Source organism: Ursus americanus, chromosome 25, assembly GCF_024610735.1.
Source record: "Ursus americanus isolate L20-20 chromosome 25, mUrsAme1.1.p, whole genome shotgun sequence".
Lineage (NCBI taxonomy): Eukaryota > Metazoa > Chordata > Mammalia > Carnivora > Ursidae > Ursus > Ursus americanus.
This window is the reverse complement of record NC_142151.1, coordinates 8,679,768-8,695,878: the sequence shown is the minus strand read 5'-3', so window position 1 is coordinate 8,695,878 and position 16,111 is coordinate 8,679,768. Positions and strand designations below refer to the sequence as shown.

The window sequence follows — 16,111 nt, the reverse complement described above, 5'->3', positions numbered from 1 at the left end:
TGTGGGAGGAAGAAGGGGTTTACTGCAGAGGTAGAGACTGAGAACCGAGACAAAACAGGCTCAACAAGCTTGTCAAGGGCAAAGCTAAACCAAGAAGCCAGAAGCGTCAACTCCTGAAGCAGGGCCCCAGAATGTCTCCACTGCCCCCTCAAAACTAGAGGCTCGCCCAGCCCACTTCTAATCAAAACCTCAGGATTCCACCCCACTTTCTGGTTCTGTGACTGAGACCATTAGCCCCTGTAAAGAGTGGTCTGTGCTAAATCTCCACCTAGGGGCGCCTGGGTGGCACAGCGGTTAAGCGTCTGCCTTTGGCTCAGGGCGTGATCCCGGCGTTCCGGGATCGAGCCCCACATCAGGCTCTTCCGCTATGAGCCTGCTTCCTTCTCTCTGACTCCCCCTGCTTGTGTTCCCTCTCTCGCTGGCTGTCTCTATCTCTGTCGAATAAATAAATAAAATCTTTAAAAAAATATCTCAAAAAAAAAAATAAATCTCCACCTAGAGAAAAACAATCTCTGGAAAGCAGCTCAGGCAACACTGGGACCCTCAGGAGGCAACCGCTTCCCGTGCAAGTTGGGGGGGGGTGTTTACACTAGAGCTTCCCCCATTCTGAGCGTGCACAGCAGTGCACTAGACCAAGGAGACCCATCCTCCCAGCGCGGGAAGCTCTGCCTTGGACAGCGGACAGGAGCCTGCTGCTGCTTACTGCAGATCTCAGAGTTCTAGGTGGTTCTGATGCGAGAACTGAAGGTTATCATCAACTCTTCTGTGAGAAGGCAGGCGACAGGCGGCAGGCCAGCTCCTTGAGAGCAGGGCCAACGACAGTCACTCTGCACATCTGGCGCTCTGCACATGTTGGTGCTCAGAAGTATCCGCTGCTGCTGAATGAGTGCCGGGATACTGAGCAATTTGTCCAGCATCCCACGACTCAAGATCTAGGTCTCCTGGCTCCCAGGCCAGGACTCAGCACCTAGTACCTGGTTCTCTTCTTTCCCCAGCACTTTGCTTTAGAGTGGATGGACAATGAGCCTTCTTCCCATCCACAAATACCAGAGACAGAAGATACCCATTTCCGGGCATGTTTGTAGATAGACTTCTCATAGATTTATTTCTGTTTCATGTTATATATAGATATATGTATATATACTTTTTTTTTTTTTTATACAATCTATATCCCCTTCCCTTCCCCACCAAACGCACAAAAGGAAGTATAAATCTTTCCAGGATCGCCATCAGGCTTTCCAAGATAGCCAGGGCTAAGAAAGAGCCATCTCTCAATATCTCAAGAGACCGCTGCCCTTCTTCGGCTCTGGGGTCATTGAAGCAGCAGCATTCCCAGGACCCAAGGGGAGGAGAGAGGAAAGGAAATAACTGTAGTGTGACAGGATTCTAGGATGAAAGTGTCCAGTGACTCCTAGAACGGCAGACTGGCTCCCAGAATTCTCCGGGTGGGAATAAATGTGGAAGCGCTATGGCTCTTCGGATGCTGCCCAGATAGGCTGGGGGTAACGGGTACAAATCAGGGATTAGGCGTGCAGGGTTGGGGTGGTATGAGAAAAAACACACGTGAGTTATGCTGGAGAAGTAGCAGCCCCACCTACTCCATGACATATAATAAACAGGAACAGACGCTGGCCCCCCTTCTAAGAAACAAGGAGAGAGCACGGCAGGGATGGGGAGGGAGACAATGGGACACATAATAAAGTCACATAAAGCAAAAGTACCAACAAAAACATGACTTGTACTTGCCTCCTCCCTAGAGAAGGTATGATCTATGCTTGGGCGTCGGGGAGAGAAGAGGGAGGTTAAGGGTCATGAACCTAGGATTATCAGCTGGCCAGGGGCACAGGAAGGCTCTCTGAGGACTCCTAAAGGACAGGCAGGCAGCTAGGACCCCGCATTCCCCAGGGAAGAAACGACAGTCCCTTCAGTTCGACTTGGACCAAATCTTGGCGCTCCCTCGGAGCCTGGCAAGGGGAAGAGAGAGAGAGAGGCTGCAGGGAATCCCCTCAGCCCTGCGGGCTCCCCCCACTGTCTACCCCCATGCAAATGACTAAAGGGGGTGAGGACAGCCAGATCTCCGAAGTAACAGCAGTACACCCCGGAAGCAAGCGGCTCCTGCCACGCTGGCTCACCCCTTGCCCTTTGAGGCTTTCTTGCTGGGCTGGCGTTGGTTGGTGCCAGGGGCGGGCTCCCTCAGCTCAGTCAGGTGCTGCTCAGGGTCCTGAGATGTTGCTGCGGCAGCGGCTGCTGTGGTAACTTTAATGGTTTTCTTAAGGTTGGCGACCTACCCGGATGCAAGCAATAGGGGATAAGGAAAAGTCCCGGAATCGGAGAGTCCCTGCCCACCTCATCTGTTTGCTATAGCCACGGTCCCAACCCCTCTGCACAGGACAGCGGGCCCGGGCTGCGAGAGCCTGGGTCCGTCCCGATCCCTCGCCTGCTCACCTCGCTCTCGATCTGCTGCTTCAGGCCTAGCTGCTGTTCCTTGTGCTGGTTGGCGCGGCTCACCTGCTCCTCGATGCCTGACAGCACCACCTCACAGCCCACACACCTGCGCGAAGCAGGAGAAGCGTCAGCAGAAGGAGGCTGTGATCGCACGCTCATGAAAAACAGGCTCAGAATATCCTGCACCCAAACCCTCGTCTGAGTTAGGAACCCTCGCCAGGGCCCCTGGAAACCACGTGCAACCATAGTCCCAGGAGCCACAAAGACCCTTGGGGTCGGGGGGCGGGTAAGAGAGGAATGGGAAGTGCCTGGAGTAATGTGCAACATGTGAGGAGGGACTAAAACAACACTGCGCAGATGCTGGAGAGAAAAAAAGAAGAGGTACATTAAAGTTAGACAAGAACACAAAGAGAAAAATGGAAATGGAACAGACCCGTGGCCTATAGACAGTGCTGCTTCCAGACCGATGGGATGAATCCAGCTCAAGCCAAGTGAGGGTCCAACATCGCAGTGAGGATCCTCTCAAGGCTACTGCTGCCCACCTCCCCCGTTATATGCCAAGGACACTGCTTCCGGCCTCCTGCCCCGCAGGCCCTCCTCTGCTCCCTTCTGCCCTCAGAAGCTTTCGGAGGAACGAGCTCATCTCCCTTCATCCTCTGGGGATCCCCCTCCGCAGCACAGCACAGCCCTCACCCTCCAAAGCCCCTCTCCCCTTTCCCGGAGGGGGAAGAGAAGGAGCAGGGCCAGGACACCGGTCTCACCACTCCTGCAGGGTTCGAGCAATGGCACTGAGGTCCTGGCGCTGGATGTCCCGCCCAATGCTGTAGTCCACCTCCAGCCGCTGATTGCGCTGGTCCAGGGAGCCACGGAGCACGTCGGCGTACACCGCCTCGATGACAAGGTCTTCCAGCTGCCGCACGTTACGCAGGGCGAGGGCCTCCAGCAACACCGCATATGGGATACACTGGGGTGTGGGGAGGTCGGGCTGGGGTTTGTGAGGTTCCACCGCAGAGAAGGGCTTCCAAGATTCTTCCCTCCATCCCTGCCCTGCCTCGGCTCCCCTGCCCACTCCACTCCCGCTCCTAAAGGACTGTCTCTAAAAGGCTGGTTCGAAGGCAAAATAAGTGAAAGTACTGCCCCCTGAAAAATACATCCCGAGAAGGACAACCGCAAATAAGAGAGATGTAAGTTCCCCTACCACCCTTCACCTCCGGCCCCAGAGAGGAAGAGAGTGACACCTGCCGGAGGCGTCAATCCTCTGGCCACCGCGCAGGACCGCGCACAGACCTTGGTCCAGACAAGCCCGACGTAATGGGAGCAGGTGGTGGGGGAGGGGGCTGAGTTACTGTTTATCATTTATACCCCGAGGCCCCTCATGACAGAGAGCCTAGCTTAGGTAAAATCATGAGGACCACAGGAGTGTCGAGTAAGTTGAGAGAATGTAGGTGGTTGGAACCTAACTGGAACTACAGAAATACTTCTGGGTTATACGCTTCTGACTCTAGCAAATAGAAGCCTAGCACTTTGCCAGAAGAGAGAGCCTTGTTCCCACATCTGAAAGCCGAGGCCGTTTATGTGGGACTTTCTTTTTTCTTTTTTAAGATTTTTATTTATGTATTTGAGAGAGAAAGAGAGTGTTCACACGCATGCATGACAAGCAGACTCCACACTGAGCAGGGAGCCCAGGGTGGGGCTCGATCCCAGGATCCCGGGACCGTGACCTGAGCCAAAGGCAGATGCTTAACCGACTGAGCCACCCAGGTATCCCTGTGTGGGACTTTCTATAGCGAGGAGCAAGGTGACTGCTAAACAACTGAATGGCATCCTGGTTGCTATTTTGACCCAAATGCAAAAAAATGTTGAATGAAAAACAAAAACAAAACAGAAAATTAAGAGAATAATATTCAGCCTGAAAGGCTGCAGGTAGGGGAGTTTAGATACAGACCTCGGAGGGACATGTGGGTGGGGAAGGTGGAAGAGTAACAGTGTGGGCAAAGGCTGTCTGAAAGCAAACTCCCTTCAGACAGGCCCTTCGAAGGGACATTTCTCTTTGGCTCAGGACTGGGTAGGGTGGAGGGGGACTGTCACTCACCTTGACTTTGGCAGCCAGGGTGACAACTGATAGGTGTCGAAGTTTATTCTTCTGAGCCTCTGTGAGTGGGGGAAGATTCCGGGCTTCAGCTAGGAAAAAAGGACAAAGCATAGGAATTCCTGATAGCACTTTTGTGGGAAGCCCTAGCCTCCTTCCCTTGCTTTTTTTTTTTTAGTTTTCCATGCCAATTCAGGTCTTGACCCTGACCCTGTGTACCCCAAGAGGGTTTCCCAGGAATTTCTTCTAGTCCTTTCAGAAATTGCCCTTCTCCCACCTCCACTACTCCAGAGCTCCAGCCCTCTGGTTACCTAAGTAATCAGCATATGTCCCGTAAGCAAACACTGTGAGCAGCCGGAATGTGGAAGCGAAGTCACTCTCAGCCAGCTGCAAGAATATGAAGGAAGAGGTGACAGGACGGGCCTCCCTCCAGCTTCCCAGCCTCACTCCGTTTTGAATTCTACTTTCTGGCTGCATCTTTCCCCTCTCCCATTGGCTCTCCCAGCTCACTGAAAGGACTTCTCTGCCTCTCTGGTTACTCTCCCCATTGGAAGGCCTCATTTCCACCTCCAGGCCCTTACTTACACTACCCCTGCCCCCAATCCACCATGCCCTCTTCCTCCATACATCTTCATTCTTAGCCTAAATTCAGAATTGAGTAATGTGTGTGGGCACGCGCACACCCAGACATTCAAATTGTGTTTTGGTCCTTAGAGTGTGTTTAGTATTTCTGAATTTGAATATCATTAGGCAATCTGCTGTCCTTGCCAATTCACCAAAAACTCCTGCATGAGCCTCACTCATCTCTGATAGCTGCATGGTCTCAGCAGGTGCTGGAATTTGCGGCCTCTGCGTCAGACCTGTAGCACCCAAGAGGCTTCATCGCCCAGGCCAGCTCACCTAGATCTCATCTCCTATCACTGATCACTCATTCTGGCACTTAATCGATCAAATCCTTAGGTTGTTACCCAAGAATATCTTTCCAATAAGATTGCAGACCCAGGCCCTGGTATCCCACCCACTACAGTCTAGCAGAGCTATGCATATATTTGGCTCTCAATAAATACTTGCTAAATAGGTAATTTACACATCCACATCCATTCATCTTATCTCTGCAACTGGAATATAAGTTTCAGAAGGGTAATAAGCACTGTGTCTTATACTTTTCTGGTATTCCCAGATGACTAGCAGAGAGATAAAACAAGCACCCAATAAATGCTTCTTTTTCTTCACCTTAATGGACCCTCTACAGTTCCACTGCAGAGGAAAGCACGGAAAGAAGGCAGCCAGAGTGTTCCCCATATACGAGAGTGATCCCCAAAGGCTAAATCCATTGACTCAGTCAATCACTGGCCCTCAAAAACCTAACACAGTCTGCCCACATCCCAATGCCATAGCATCTCAGGACTTCGGCTGATGTCATACATTTTGGTGTTTCAGCCACTAGAGACTTTAAACTCTTTACTCTGCGACTTCAATGTGAACAGTTCTCTCTGCTGTGTTCCTAGCAACTTCCCACATGTCTTTGGGGAAAAAGACACCTTCTAACACTTCTAGACAGTTATCTAACTTAAGTGAATTAACAAAGGGTACAAAGTGGAGAGAGGAGGGTATGCCAATTTCATGTTCGTTCCTTCCATTTGTATTGAACTTTACGCTGCCCATAATCTGACCTGATTTCTATAACTGACGGTGAGGGGCGGTATCAGCTCCAATTTTAAAAGAGAAAACAGAGGTCCTAAAGTAAAAGCGACCTGATCAAGGCGACATGATTTTATTAAGAGCTACTACATTGGCGGAGACAGGCTGGAATCAGATCTCCTTTTCTGAGTCACATGATCTTCTGCTTAAAAATGAAAAATAGTGGGTTTTACAGATGATTCATCACCAAAGGAAAGTAAGAGGTTTACTTGCCTACTTATTTTTGCCAGCTGCTAATTAATCATCATCTTATTCTTGTTCAACTGAATGGGTATGGAGTTGAAAATGAGCCCTGCCCCCCCCATTCTCAAATTCAAACTTAGCCCCAAGGGTGGGCTTTCCAGGCCAGGAACCCACCTCTCTAACATTAGGCATATCCAGCAGTTCCCCAAACACGTAGACACCAGGAGCCTCCAGCACCTGGTGGATGAGTGTGGCCAGCGCTGCCCCCTTGGCCGACTTGGCCAGGAGCAGAAATTGCTCCTGGTTCTGCCCTGTCACCTTCACCTCGGCACTCATGGCTGCACTGAGCTGGGGGGACCTGGGCTCAGGATATCTGGAGCTGCAAGGAAAGAGAACGTGAAGCTGGAGGTCCCTGAACCCTGGGAGGGCGGGAAGCACAGGGGCCAGGGGCTGGATTGCAGAGGCACTGAGTCACTTCTGCAAATGAGGAATGAGAGATGGAGCTGTCTCAAACTCGGATCTAGAAATCCTAAAATCGGCCACTTTGATGGAAGCCTGGCTGAGACAGGGTTGCCACGCCCTCTCCCCCATCCCTAGGCCTGATCCCAAGCCCCACCACGTGCACCCCATTGAACCCCAAGGCACAGGATGTAGTGGGGGAAGGGGTGTCACATGGCGTCCACCCCAATAACAACGCTCCCTCATATTTCCATGGTGCCCCGCAAGTGCCCCCAACCACGTGACCTCACCCTCACGACCCTTCCAAGTGGCTCCGCCCCCTCCCTTAAAGAGGCCGCCCAGGGACCGTGGGCTCTCGGCGACTGCCCCGTCGTACCCTGGGTCAGACTCTGCGGGCCGCTACCTGGAAGCTCCGTCTTCCAGCACACCGGGCGGGGCCGCCGCTCCGTCACCTCCGGCAGCTGTTCCGAGCCTTTCCTGCCACCTCCCTGCAGAGTCGCTCTGGCCAGTAAACTCTATGGCTGGCTTCCGGGTCGTACTTCCGCTCTTGCGAGGCCGGTTTCGGGCGGGCCATGTCCCTCCCCCGCCTTCCGACGGCTGAAGCGCCTGCAAGCGCCAGTCATTCTATTCTTTGATTGGCTGTTGAGGAAGAATGACGGGCACCTTTTTTTTCCCCTCCTGCTTGGTTTCAATAAAACTTTATTGTCCGATGAGCGCTGGAAGGTAACGGCGGAGGGAGCCCCTGGTCTCCAGCCGGTACCGGCGCAAAGCTTCCGGAAATCTGGAGATCCGGGCTGCATAGGATGCCTGGGGCGACAGGAAAGCTGTAATGGAAAGGAGAGAGGGAGAAGGAAAAAGGGGAGGAAAGGAAATGAGAGATAGGAAAGAGACGAGAATCAATACTAGAAGTTTAGCGGCAGGGATCCCCTGGCTCTTTTAACCGCTACTTTTTTTTTTTTTTTTAAGATTTTTATTTATTTATTCCACAGAGATAGAGACAGCCAGCGACAGAAGGAACACAAGCAGGGGGAGTGGGAGAGAAAGAAGCAGGCTCATAGCTGAAGAGCCTGATGTGGGGCTCGATCCCATAACGCCGGGACCACGCCCTGAGCCGAAGGCAGACGCTCAACCGCTGTGCCACCCAGGCGCCCCTAACCGCTACTTTTTTGAGGAGCAAAAGGAAAGAAGTGGAAAAAGTAAAGGAAGTAATAATAGGTAACATGTATTGAGTGCATCTTTTAGAATTTTATCCCATTGAATCCAAATAACTATACTGCATCCCCAATGTGACTCCAGGACACCGTTTATCATGACTACATATATTTGTAGAGTGAGACTTTCCTGTATATTAAGACTTTTAATTCCTGGGAGACGAAAAATCCCTAGGTGTAAGGAAGGCATCTGTTACTTTTTTCACTTTACAGATAAGGAAATTGATGCTCATAAAAACTTAAAGATTTGCCTGGAATTCAGGTCTCTTCAAGCCCGAAGCCATCTTTCCATGTTACCATGATACTTTAGGGAAAATAATAAACAACTAACATTTCTATGGTGTTTTACATTTCATACTGGGCTTGCAGAAGTTCAAATAAGAATAAAGTTAATGACATCTTGGAGGCCTTTGTGTTGGGCGCTGAACGAAGAGGTTTACTTAATTCATTTGATGCTTGTAACAATCTCTTATTGTTTCTATTTTCCAGATGGAAAAACTGAGGCCCAGGGGAGTTAAGTAATCTATAAGCAATGGAAAGAGGAGAAAGTGAGAAACAAGAGAACATAAATGAAGAGAATATCACAGGACTGGTAGACTGTTGGAGTGGAAGGGACTTTAAACTCAAAGTTTATGGTCCACATGGCTTGGTTTATGGTAGCTAATGAGAAGCAGAAACAGAAAGAGATGGTGAGGGGAGAAAAAAAAAAAGAGGAAGAGGCAGAGGAAATAGTAAAGAAAAAGAAAAGAATGGAAGAGATAACACATAAAAGTGAGGAGAAGGAATCAAAAGCATAATAAAACAACTGAAGTTTGAAAGAACCAAAGAATTAATGAGTCCAGCCTTATCAATTTAAAGAGGGAAGGAAAAGGGAAAATATGGGGAAAGAACAAGAGCCCACATATGGTCTATTATGTACCATGTCTTTATCTGTTCAACTTTTAAGACTTTGTTTTTTTAGAGCGGTTTTAGGTTTACAATAATGTTGGAAGCAAGATACAAAGATTTCTCATAATAATTCCTGTTCCCACACATACATAACTTCCCCATTAACAACATCACTCACCAGAATGGTACTTTTTTTTTTCATCAAGGATGAACCTATATTGACAACATCATAATCACCCAAAGTCCATAGTTTATCTAAGGGTTCAGTCTTGGTGGTGTATATTCAATGGGTTTGGATAATGCGTAATGACATATATCCATCATTATAATATCATACAGAGTATTTTCACTGCCCCCAAAATTATCTGTGCCCTACCTGTTTCTCTCTCCTCACCCTCAACACCTTGCAACTACTGATCTTTTTTCATCGTCTCCACAGTTTTGCCTTTTCCAGAGTGTTGTAGAGTGGAAATCATACTGTATATAGCCTTCTCATATTGGCTTTTTGTGCTTTGAGATTCCTCCATGTCCTTTCAGGGCTTAAGAGCTCATTTCTTTTTGGCATCGCTAGTCTGCCATTGTCGGGATGTACCACGGTTTATCTATTCACCTACTGAAGGACATCTTGGTTGCTTCCAAGTTTTAGCAATTATAAATAAACCTGCTATAAACATTCATGTGCAGGGTTTTGGGTAAACAAAATTTTCTACTCGTTTGGGTAAACATCAAGGAGCATGATCGCTGGATCATATGGTAAGAGTATGTTTAAGGTTTGCTTTTTGTTTTTTGGGGTTTTGTTTTTGAGAGAGAACGAGAGCGCACAAGCAGGGGGAGTGGCAGAGGGAGAGGGAGAAGCAGGCTCCCCATTGAGCAGGGAGTCCAATGTGAGGCTTGATCCCAGGACCCTAGGATCATAACCTGAGCTGAAGGCAGACTCTTAACCAACGGAGCCATCCAGGCACTCCAGAGTATGTTTTGTTTTGTAAGAAACCGCCAAACTGTCTTCCAAAGTGGCCATACTCATCAGCAATGTATGAATGGTTCTTTTTTGTTTTTTGGTTTTTTTCTTTGTTTGTTAGAGAGAGAAGGGGAGAGCGCATGAACAGGGAGGGGAGGGATGGGGGAAAGGGAGAGAGAGAATCCCAAGTAGGCTCCACACTCAGTGTGGAGACAGACTCCGCCAGATCCCATGACCCTGAGACCATGACCTGAGCCACAATCAAGGTCGGATGCTTATGGGGCGCCTGCGTGGCCAGTCATTAAGCATCTGCCTTTGGTTCAGGGCGTGATCCCTGCATTCTGGAATCGAGCCCTACATCGGGCTCCTCCGCTGGGAGCCTGCTTCTTCCTCTCCCACTCCTTCTGCCTGTGTTTCCTCTTTCGCTGTCTCTCTCTCTGTTAAATAAATAAAATCTTTAAAAAAAAAAACAAAAAACAACAAGAGTCATATGCTTAACTGACTGAAGCACCCATGTGCCCCAGAAGTTTCTATTGCTCCACACCCTGGCCAGTTTTTGGTATTGTCAGTGTTCCAGATTTTGACCATTCTACTAGGTGTGTAGTGGTATCTCACTGTTGTTTTAATATGCATTTCCCTGTGGAACACCTTTTCACCTTGCCATCTGTGTGTCTTTGGTAGAATATCTGTTAAGGTCTTCGCCCATTTTTAAATTGTTTTCTTATTCATTGAGTTTTAAGACTTCTTCGTATATTTTGGATAATAGTCCTTTATCAGATGTGTCTTTTGCAAATATTATCTACCAGTCAGTGGATTGTCTTCTAATTCTCTTCTTCTAATTGTTCTATTGGAGAGCAGAAGTTTTTTATATTAATTAAGTACAGTTTATCAATTATTTCTTTAATAGATTGTGTCTTTGGTATTGTATCTAAAAAGGCATTACCATATTAGGTTTTTTCCTATGCTATCTCCCAGGAGTTTTACAGTTTTACATTTTACATTTAGGTCTGTGATCCATTTTGAGTTAATTTTTGTGAAGGGTATAAACTCTGTGTGTAAATTAATTCTTTCTTTCTTTCTTTCTTTCTTTCTTTCTTTCTTTCTTTCTTTCCTTCTTTCCTTCTTTCCTTCTTTCCTTCTTTCTTTCTGCGTGTAAATGTACAGTTGTGCCAGCATCATTTGTTGAAGAGATCATCTTCTTTTGGGCAGCGAAGAGGATCAAACCATTTTTTTGAGGGACTTCAGAGAAAGGTCATAGAGCTAGGAGGACGGTGAGATCCAACATCCTCGGCCAGACCAGGATCTCCCCAGCTTCACAGTCACTGAAAGTGAAGATATTATCTTTGATCCATCTTTTTGCTTTTGCTCTTTTGTCAAAAGTTACTTGACTATATATACGGGGGTCTATTTCTGGGCTCTCTATTCTGGTCCACTGGTCTATTTGTCTGTTCTTCCACCAATACTCCACTGCCTTGATTACTATAGCTTTATAGTAAGTCTTGAAATCAGACAGTGTCAGTCTTCCAACTTTTTTTTTCCCCTTCAGTACTATATGAACTATTCTAGGCCTTTTGCCTCTCCATATAAAATTTAGAATCAGTTTGTTAATATCCATAAAATAACTTGCTGGAATTGGGATTGGGATTGCATTGAATCTATAGGTCAAGTTGGGAAAAACTGATACCTTGATAATATTGAGTCTTCCTAGCCATACACATGGATTATCTCTCCATTTATTTAATTCTCCTTTGATTTCGTTCATCAGAGTTTTATAGTTTTTCTCATATAGATCTTATGTGTATTTTGTTAGATTTATTCCTAAATATTTCACATTGGGGGTTGCTAATGTAAATGTTGTTATGTTTTAAATTTCAAATTCCACTTGTTCATTGTTGGTATCTAGGAAAGAAATTGACTTTAGTTTTTTTGGGTTTTCTGTTTTAAGATTTTATTTTAAGCAATTTCTATGCCCAACTTGGGGCTCAAACTTACAAACCCCAAGATCGAGAACCACTTACCACACCCAGTGAACCAGCCAGGTGCCCCAAACCTTGCTAGGCTTTCTTATTAATTCCAGGAGGGGTTTTTTTTTTTTTTTTTTTTGGTCAGTTCTTTCAGATTCCCTACATAAATGATTATGTCATCTACAAACAAAGACAGTTTGATGTCTTTGTTCCCAATCTATATATGTTTTATTTCCTTTTTTAAAATTCTATTTTATTTAAATTCAATTAATTAACATATAATGTGTTATTAGTTTCAGAGGTAGAGGTCAGTGATTCATCAGTTGGTTGTAACACCCAGTGCTCATTATATCACATGCCCTTTTCTTAATGTTTGTCACCCAGTTACCCCCTCCCCCACCCCCCTCCCCTACAACAACCCTCAGTTTGTTTCCTATGATTAAGAGTCTTTAATGGTTTGTCTCCCTCTCTGATTTCATTTTGTTTTATTTTTCCGTCCCTTCCCTTATGGCCTGTTTTGTTTCTTAGATTCCACATATGAGTGAGATCATATGATATTTGTCTTCCTCTGATTGATTTATTTCTCTTAGCATAATACCGTCTAGGTCCATCCATGTAGTTGCAAATTGCAAGATTTATTTTTTTGATGGCTGAGTAATATTCCATTGTCCATACATACAAGTCTTCTTTATCCATTCATCTGTCAATGGACATCTGGGCTCTTTCCATAGTTTGGCTATTGTGGACATTGCTGCTGTAAACATTGCAGGGCAGGTGCCCCTTAGGATCACTATGTTTGTATTTTTGGGGTAAATACCTAGTAGTGCAATTGCTGGGTCATAGGGTAGTCCTTTTTTTTTTTTTTTTAACCTTAATATATTAGCAAGGGTTTCCAGTACAGTGTTGAAGAGGAGAGGGGAGAAGGGACATCCTTGCCTTGTACCTGATCTTAGTGACAAAGCTTCTAGTTTCCCACCACTAAGTATGATGTTGGCTGTAGGGTGTTGTTGTTGTTGTTGATATTCAATTACAACAGCCCTTTGAGGTGTTTATTAATATCTTAGTTAACCTATGAGGACACTGAGTATCACAGAAGTTAAATAATTTATTGAACCTCAGTGTAAGTGGTGGAGCTGAGATCCAGATGCAAGTTTGTTTGATTTCGATACTGTGTTAAGAAAGAGAAGAAAAAGGGGTGCCAGCTGGCTCAGCCATTGGAGCATGAGACTCTTGATCTCAGCAGTTGAGACCCACATTGGGTATATAGATTATTTAAAAAAATAAAATCTTTAAAAAAAAGAAAGAGAAGAAAAAGCAGAAAGGAAAGAGAGAAGAGAGAGAAAGAGATAACCTGAGATCTAGTCCTGATTCAGCCTTAATCCAGCTGTGACCTTAAAGCATATTGTGTCATCCTCTTCTGTATCTCCAAAGTGAGAGAACAGACAACAGACTTTGTCTTAAAGATTTTACTATTTTTAAAGTAATCTGTACACCCTCTACACCAACGTGGGACTTGAACCAACAACCCCAAGATCGAAAGTTGCACACTCCACAGACTAAGCCCGCCAGGTACCCCTAGACAACAGAATTTTTTTTTAAGAGAGAGAGAGAGAGGGAGAGCATGTGAGTGTGTGTGTGGGGAGGGATAGAGGGAGAGAGAGAATCTCAAGCAGGCTCTGTACTCAGTGTGGAGCCTCACAGGGCGCTCCATCCCACAACCCCCAAGATCATGACCTGAGCCATAATCAAGAGTTGGTCGCCTAACCAACTGAGCCACTCAGGCATCCCTAGACAACAGACTTTCTAAGGCCAATTCTGATTTTTGTGTTTTGTGAAACAGAGAAAGAGGTGTAAGGAGAGAAGATGAGAGAACAGTAAGTAAGTAGAAAAGGAAAATTTGCAGAAAGCAAAGAGAGGGGCTGGGCTACAGAAGTGAGATTAGAAAGAGCAGAGCACCCGGGTGGCTCTGTCCGTTGAGCATCCAGACTCTTGGTTTCAGCTCAGGTCATGATCTCAGGGTCCTCAGCGGACAGTCTGCTTGAAGATTCTCTCCCTCTACCCCTACCCCCCTCTAAAAATAAATGAATACATCTTTTTAGAGAAAGAGCAGAGAAGGGAAGGAGGAGATGTGAAAAAGAAAAAAAAGGAATAGAGATGAGGGAAAGTGCAGAAAACTAAAGAAGCCCTCCAACAGGAGAATGGGAGCTCATTAAACTTAAGCAAAGCCTAGGATGTGACATTCATTAATTCACTTGTTACTAAATGACAGTTATGTACAAGGCCTTGTGCCAGGTGCTCTGTTTTTAATGCCAAGAATAGAAAACAAAATAAAGCTAGAGAAACTGACTGACACCAAGGAGTCAGACACATAATAAAATATTCACCGTTGATTCAAAGCTCTTATTGCCAAGTATTGTTCTAGCTACTAGGCACATAGATAAAATACGTGCCCTCCTGGTATTTACATTCTTGCGGTGAGACTCAGGTAATACATACATATGTACATTAATGGTCAGGAGGTAATAAATATTATGAAGAAAAATAAAGCCAGAAGAAGGGGAGGGAGAATGCAGGAGACATTTACTATTTTATATATTGTAGTAAGGAAAGCCTTCTCTGATAAGGTAACAGTGGAGCAGAGATGTTAAAAAAGAAAAGGAGTGGGGCGCCTGGGTAGTGCAGTCGTTAAAGCGTCTGCCTTCGGCTCAGGGCGTGATCCCGGCGTTCCGGGATCGAGTCCCACATCAGGCTCCTCTGCTGGGAGCCTGCTTCTTCCTCTCTCACTCGCCTGCTGTGTTCCCTCTCTCGCTGGCTGTCTCTCTGTCACATAAATAAATAAAATCTTTAAAAAAGAAAAGAAAAGGAGTGCAGATGCCTGGGTGGCTCAGTCAGTTAAGCATCTGCCTTTGGCTGGGGTCGTGATCCTGGAGTCCTGAGATCAAGCCCTGCCTCGGGCTCCCTGATCAGCTGGGAGTCTGCTTCTCCCTCTCCCTCTGCCCTTTCCCCCGGTTCATGCTCTCTCGCTCGCTCTCAAATAAATAAATAAATAAAATCTTTAAAAAAGAAAAAGGAGCAAGTCATATGGATTTCTGGGGGGACAGTATTCCAGGCAGAGCAAACTACAAATGCACAGGCTCTGAGAAGAGAACATACTTGACGTGTCTGAGGAACATCGAGGGGAACTGTGTGGCTAGAGCAGAGTGAGCAAGAGGAGGGATGTAGGGGATGAGGTCAGAGAGAGAACAAGGTGGCCAAATCCTGTCAGGCCTCATGGACCATTGTAAGGACTTTGCTTCTTACTCAGAGTGAGATGGGCAGCCAATGGAGGATTTGAGCAGACAAGTAACAGGATCTGACCTATATGTTTAAAATAGCATGGCTGCAGGGCATGGCTGGCTCAGTCAGTGGGGCTTGTGACTCTTGGTCCCAGGGATGTGAGCTTGAGGCCCATATTGGGTGTAGAGATTACTTAAAAATTTTTTTTTGTAATATGATGGCTGCATGGACTGAAGCAAATGAGTCCAATTAGGAGGCCACAGCAATTACTCAAGTGAGAGATGGTGGTGGCTTAGATGAGGGTGGTGGCAGTGGAGGTGCTAAGTAGTTGGCTTTAGAATTTAATTTAAAGCTAGAATAACCAGGGGGCGCCTGGGTGGCACAGGCGTTGAGCGTCTGCCTTCGGCTCAGGGCATGATCCCTGCGTTGTGGGATCGAGCCCCACATCAGGCTCCTCCACTAGGAGCCTGCTTCTTGCTCTCCCCCTCCCCCTGCTTGTGTTCCCTCTCTGGCTGGCTGTCTCTCTCTCTCTCTGTCAAATAAATAAATAAATAAATAAAAATAAAGCTAGAATAACCAAAATTTGCAAATGGATTAGATGTGAGGTATGAAAGAAAAAGAAAGAGTTAAGAACAACATCATACAGGCAGGTTGCACCACACTGCCGAAATGCAGATCATTTTAATTTTATATAAACTTTTGCAGAATATAGGAGAAGAAAGGACTCTCCTCAACTCATTATATGGGGCCAAAATTGCTCTCATAACCAAACCAGAAAAGGGCAATAATAGAAAAGAAAATTATAGGCCAATCTCACTTATTAACAGGGACGCAAAAATCTTCAGTAAAACACTAGGAAATTGAATCCAGCAATGTGCAAAAAGATAATACACCAAGACTAACTTGAATTTATGTAAGGAATTTAAGGGTAGCTTAA

At 46.3% G+C, this 16,111-nt stretch overlaps 1 protein-coding gene across 2 annotated transcripts; it reads right to left on the bottom strand.

Annotated features, from left to right (window-relative positions):
* Positions 1 to 1,078: 1,078 nt before the first annotated feature.
* COPS7A (COP9 signalosome subunit 7A) lies at positions 1,079 to 7,425 on the bottom strand. 2 transcript variants are annotated; one of them, XM_045781301.2, is made up of 8 exons: positions 7,281 to 7,425; positions 6,593 to 6,797; positions 4,846 to 4,921; positions 4,538 to 4,626; positions 3,207 to 3,409; positions 2,446 to 2,551; positions 2,133 to 2,284; positions 1,079 to 1,964 (listed from the first exon to the last, which is right to left on the bottom strand). In XM_045781301.2, the coding sequence occupies exons 2-8, from the start codon at positions 6,752 to 6,754 to the stop codon at positions 1,925 to 1,927; spliced, it is 828 nt and encodes a 275-aa protein (XP_045637257.1). In that variant the 5' UTR covers positions 6,755 to 6,797; positions 7,281 to 7,425; the 3' UTR covers positions 1,079 to 1,924. The 2 variants fall into 2 exon arrangements, with proteins under 2 accessions (XP_045637257.1, XP_045637256.1); XM_045781300.2 differs by having other exon boundaries at positions 7,254 to 7,409.
* Between the last annotated feature and the right edge of the window lie 8,686 nt (positions 7,426 to 16,111).

Excerpts from the sequence above, each read along its gene's own strand:
- COPS7A (XM_045781301.2), bottom strand. The coding sequence starts at position 6,754 with ATGAGTGCCGAGGTGAAGGTGACAGGGCAGAACCAGGAGCAATTTCTG. Across the intron at positions 4,627-4,845 it reads GACATATGCTGATTACTTAG|CTGAAGCCCGGAATCTTCCC; the intron begins GTAACCAGAGGG and ends CTTTTTTCCTAG. Across the intron at positions 1,965-2,132 it reads AAAGCCTCAAAGGGCAAGGG|GCTCCGAGGGAGCGCCAAGA; the intron begins GTGAGCCAGCGT and ends TCCCCTTGCCAG.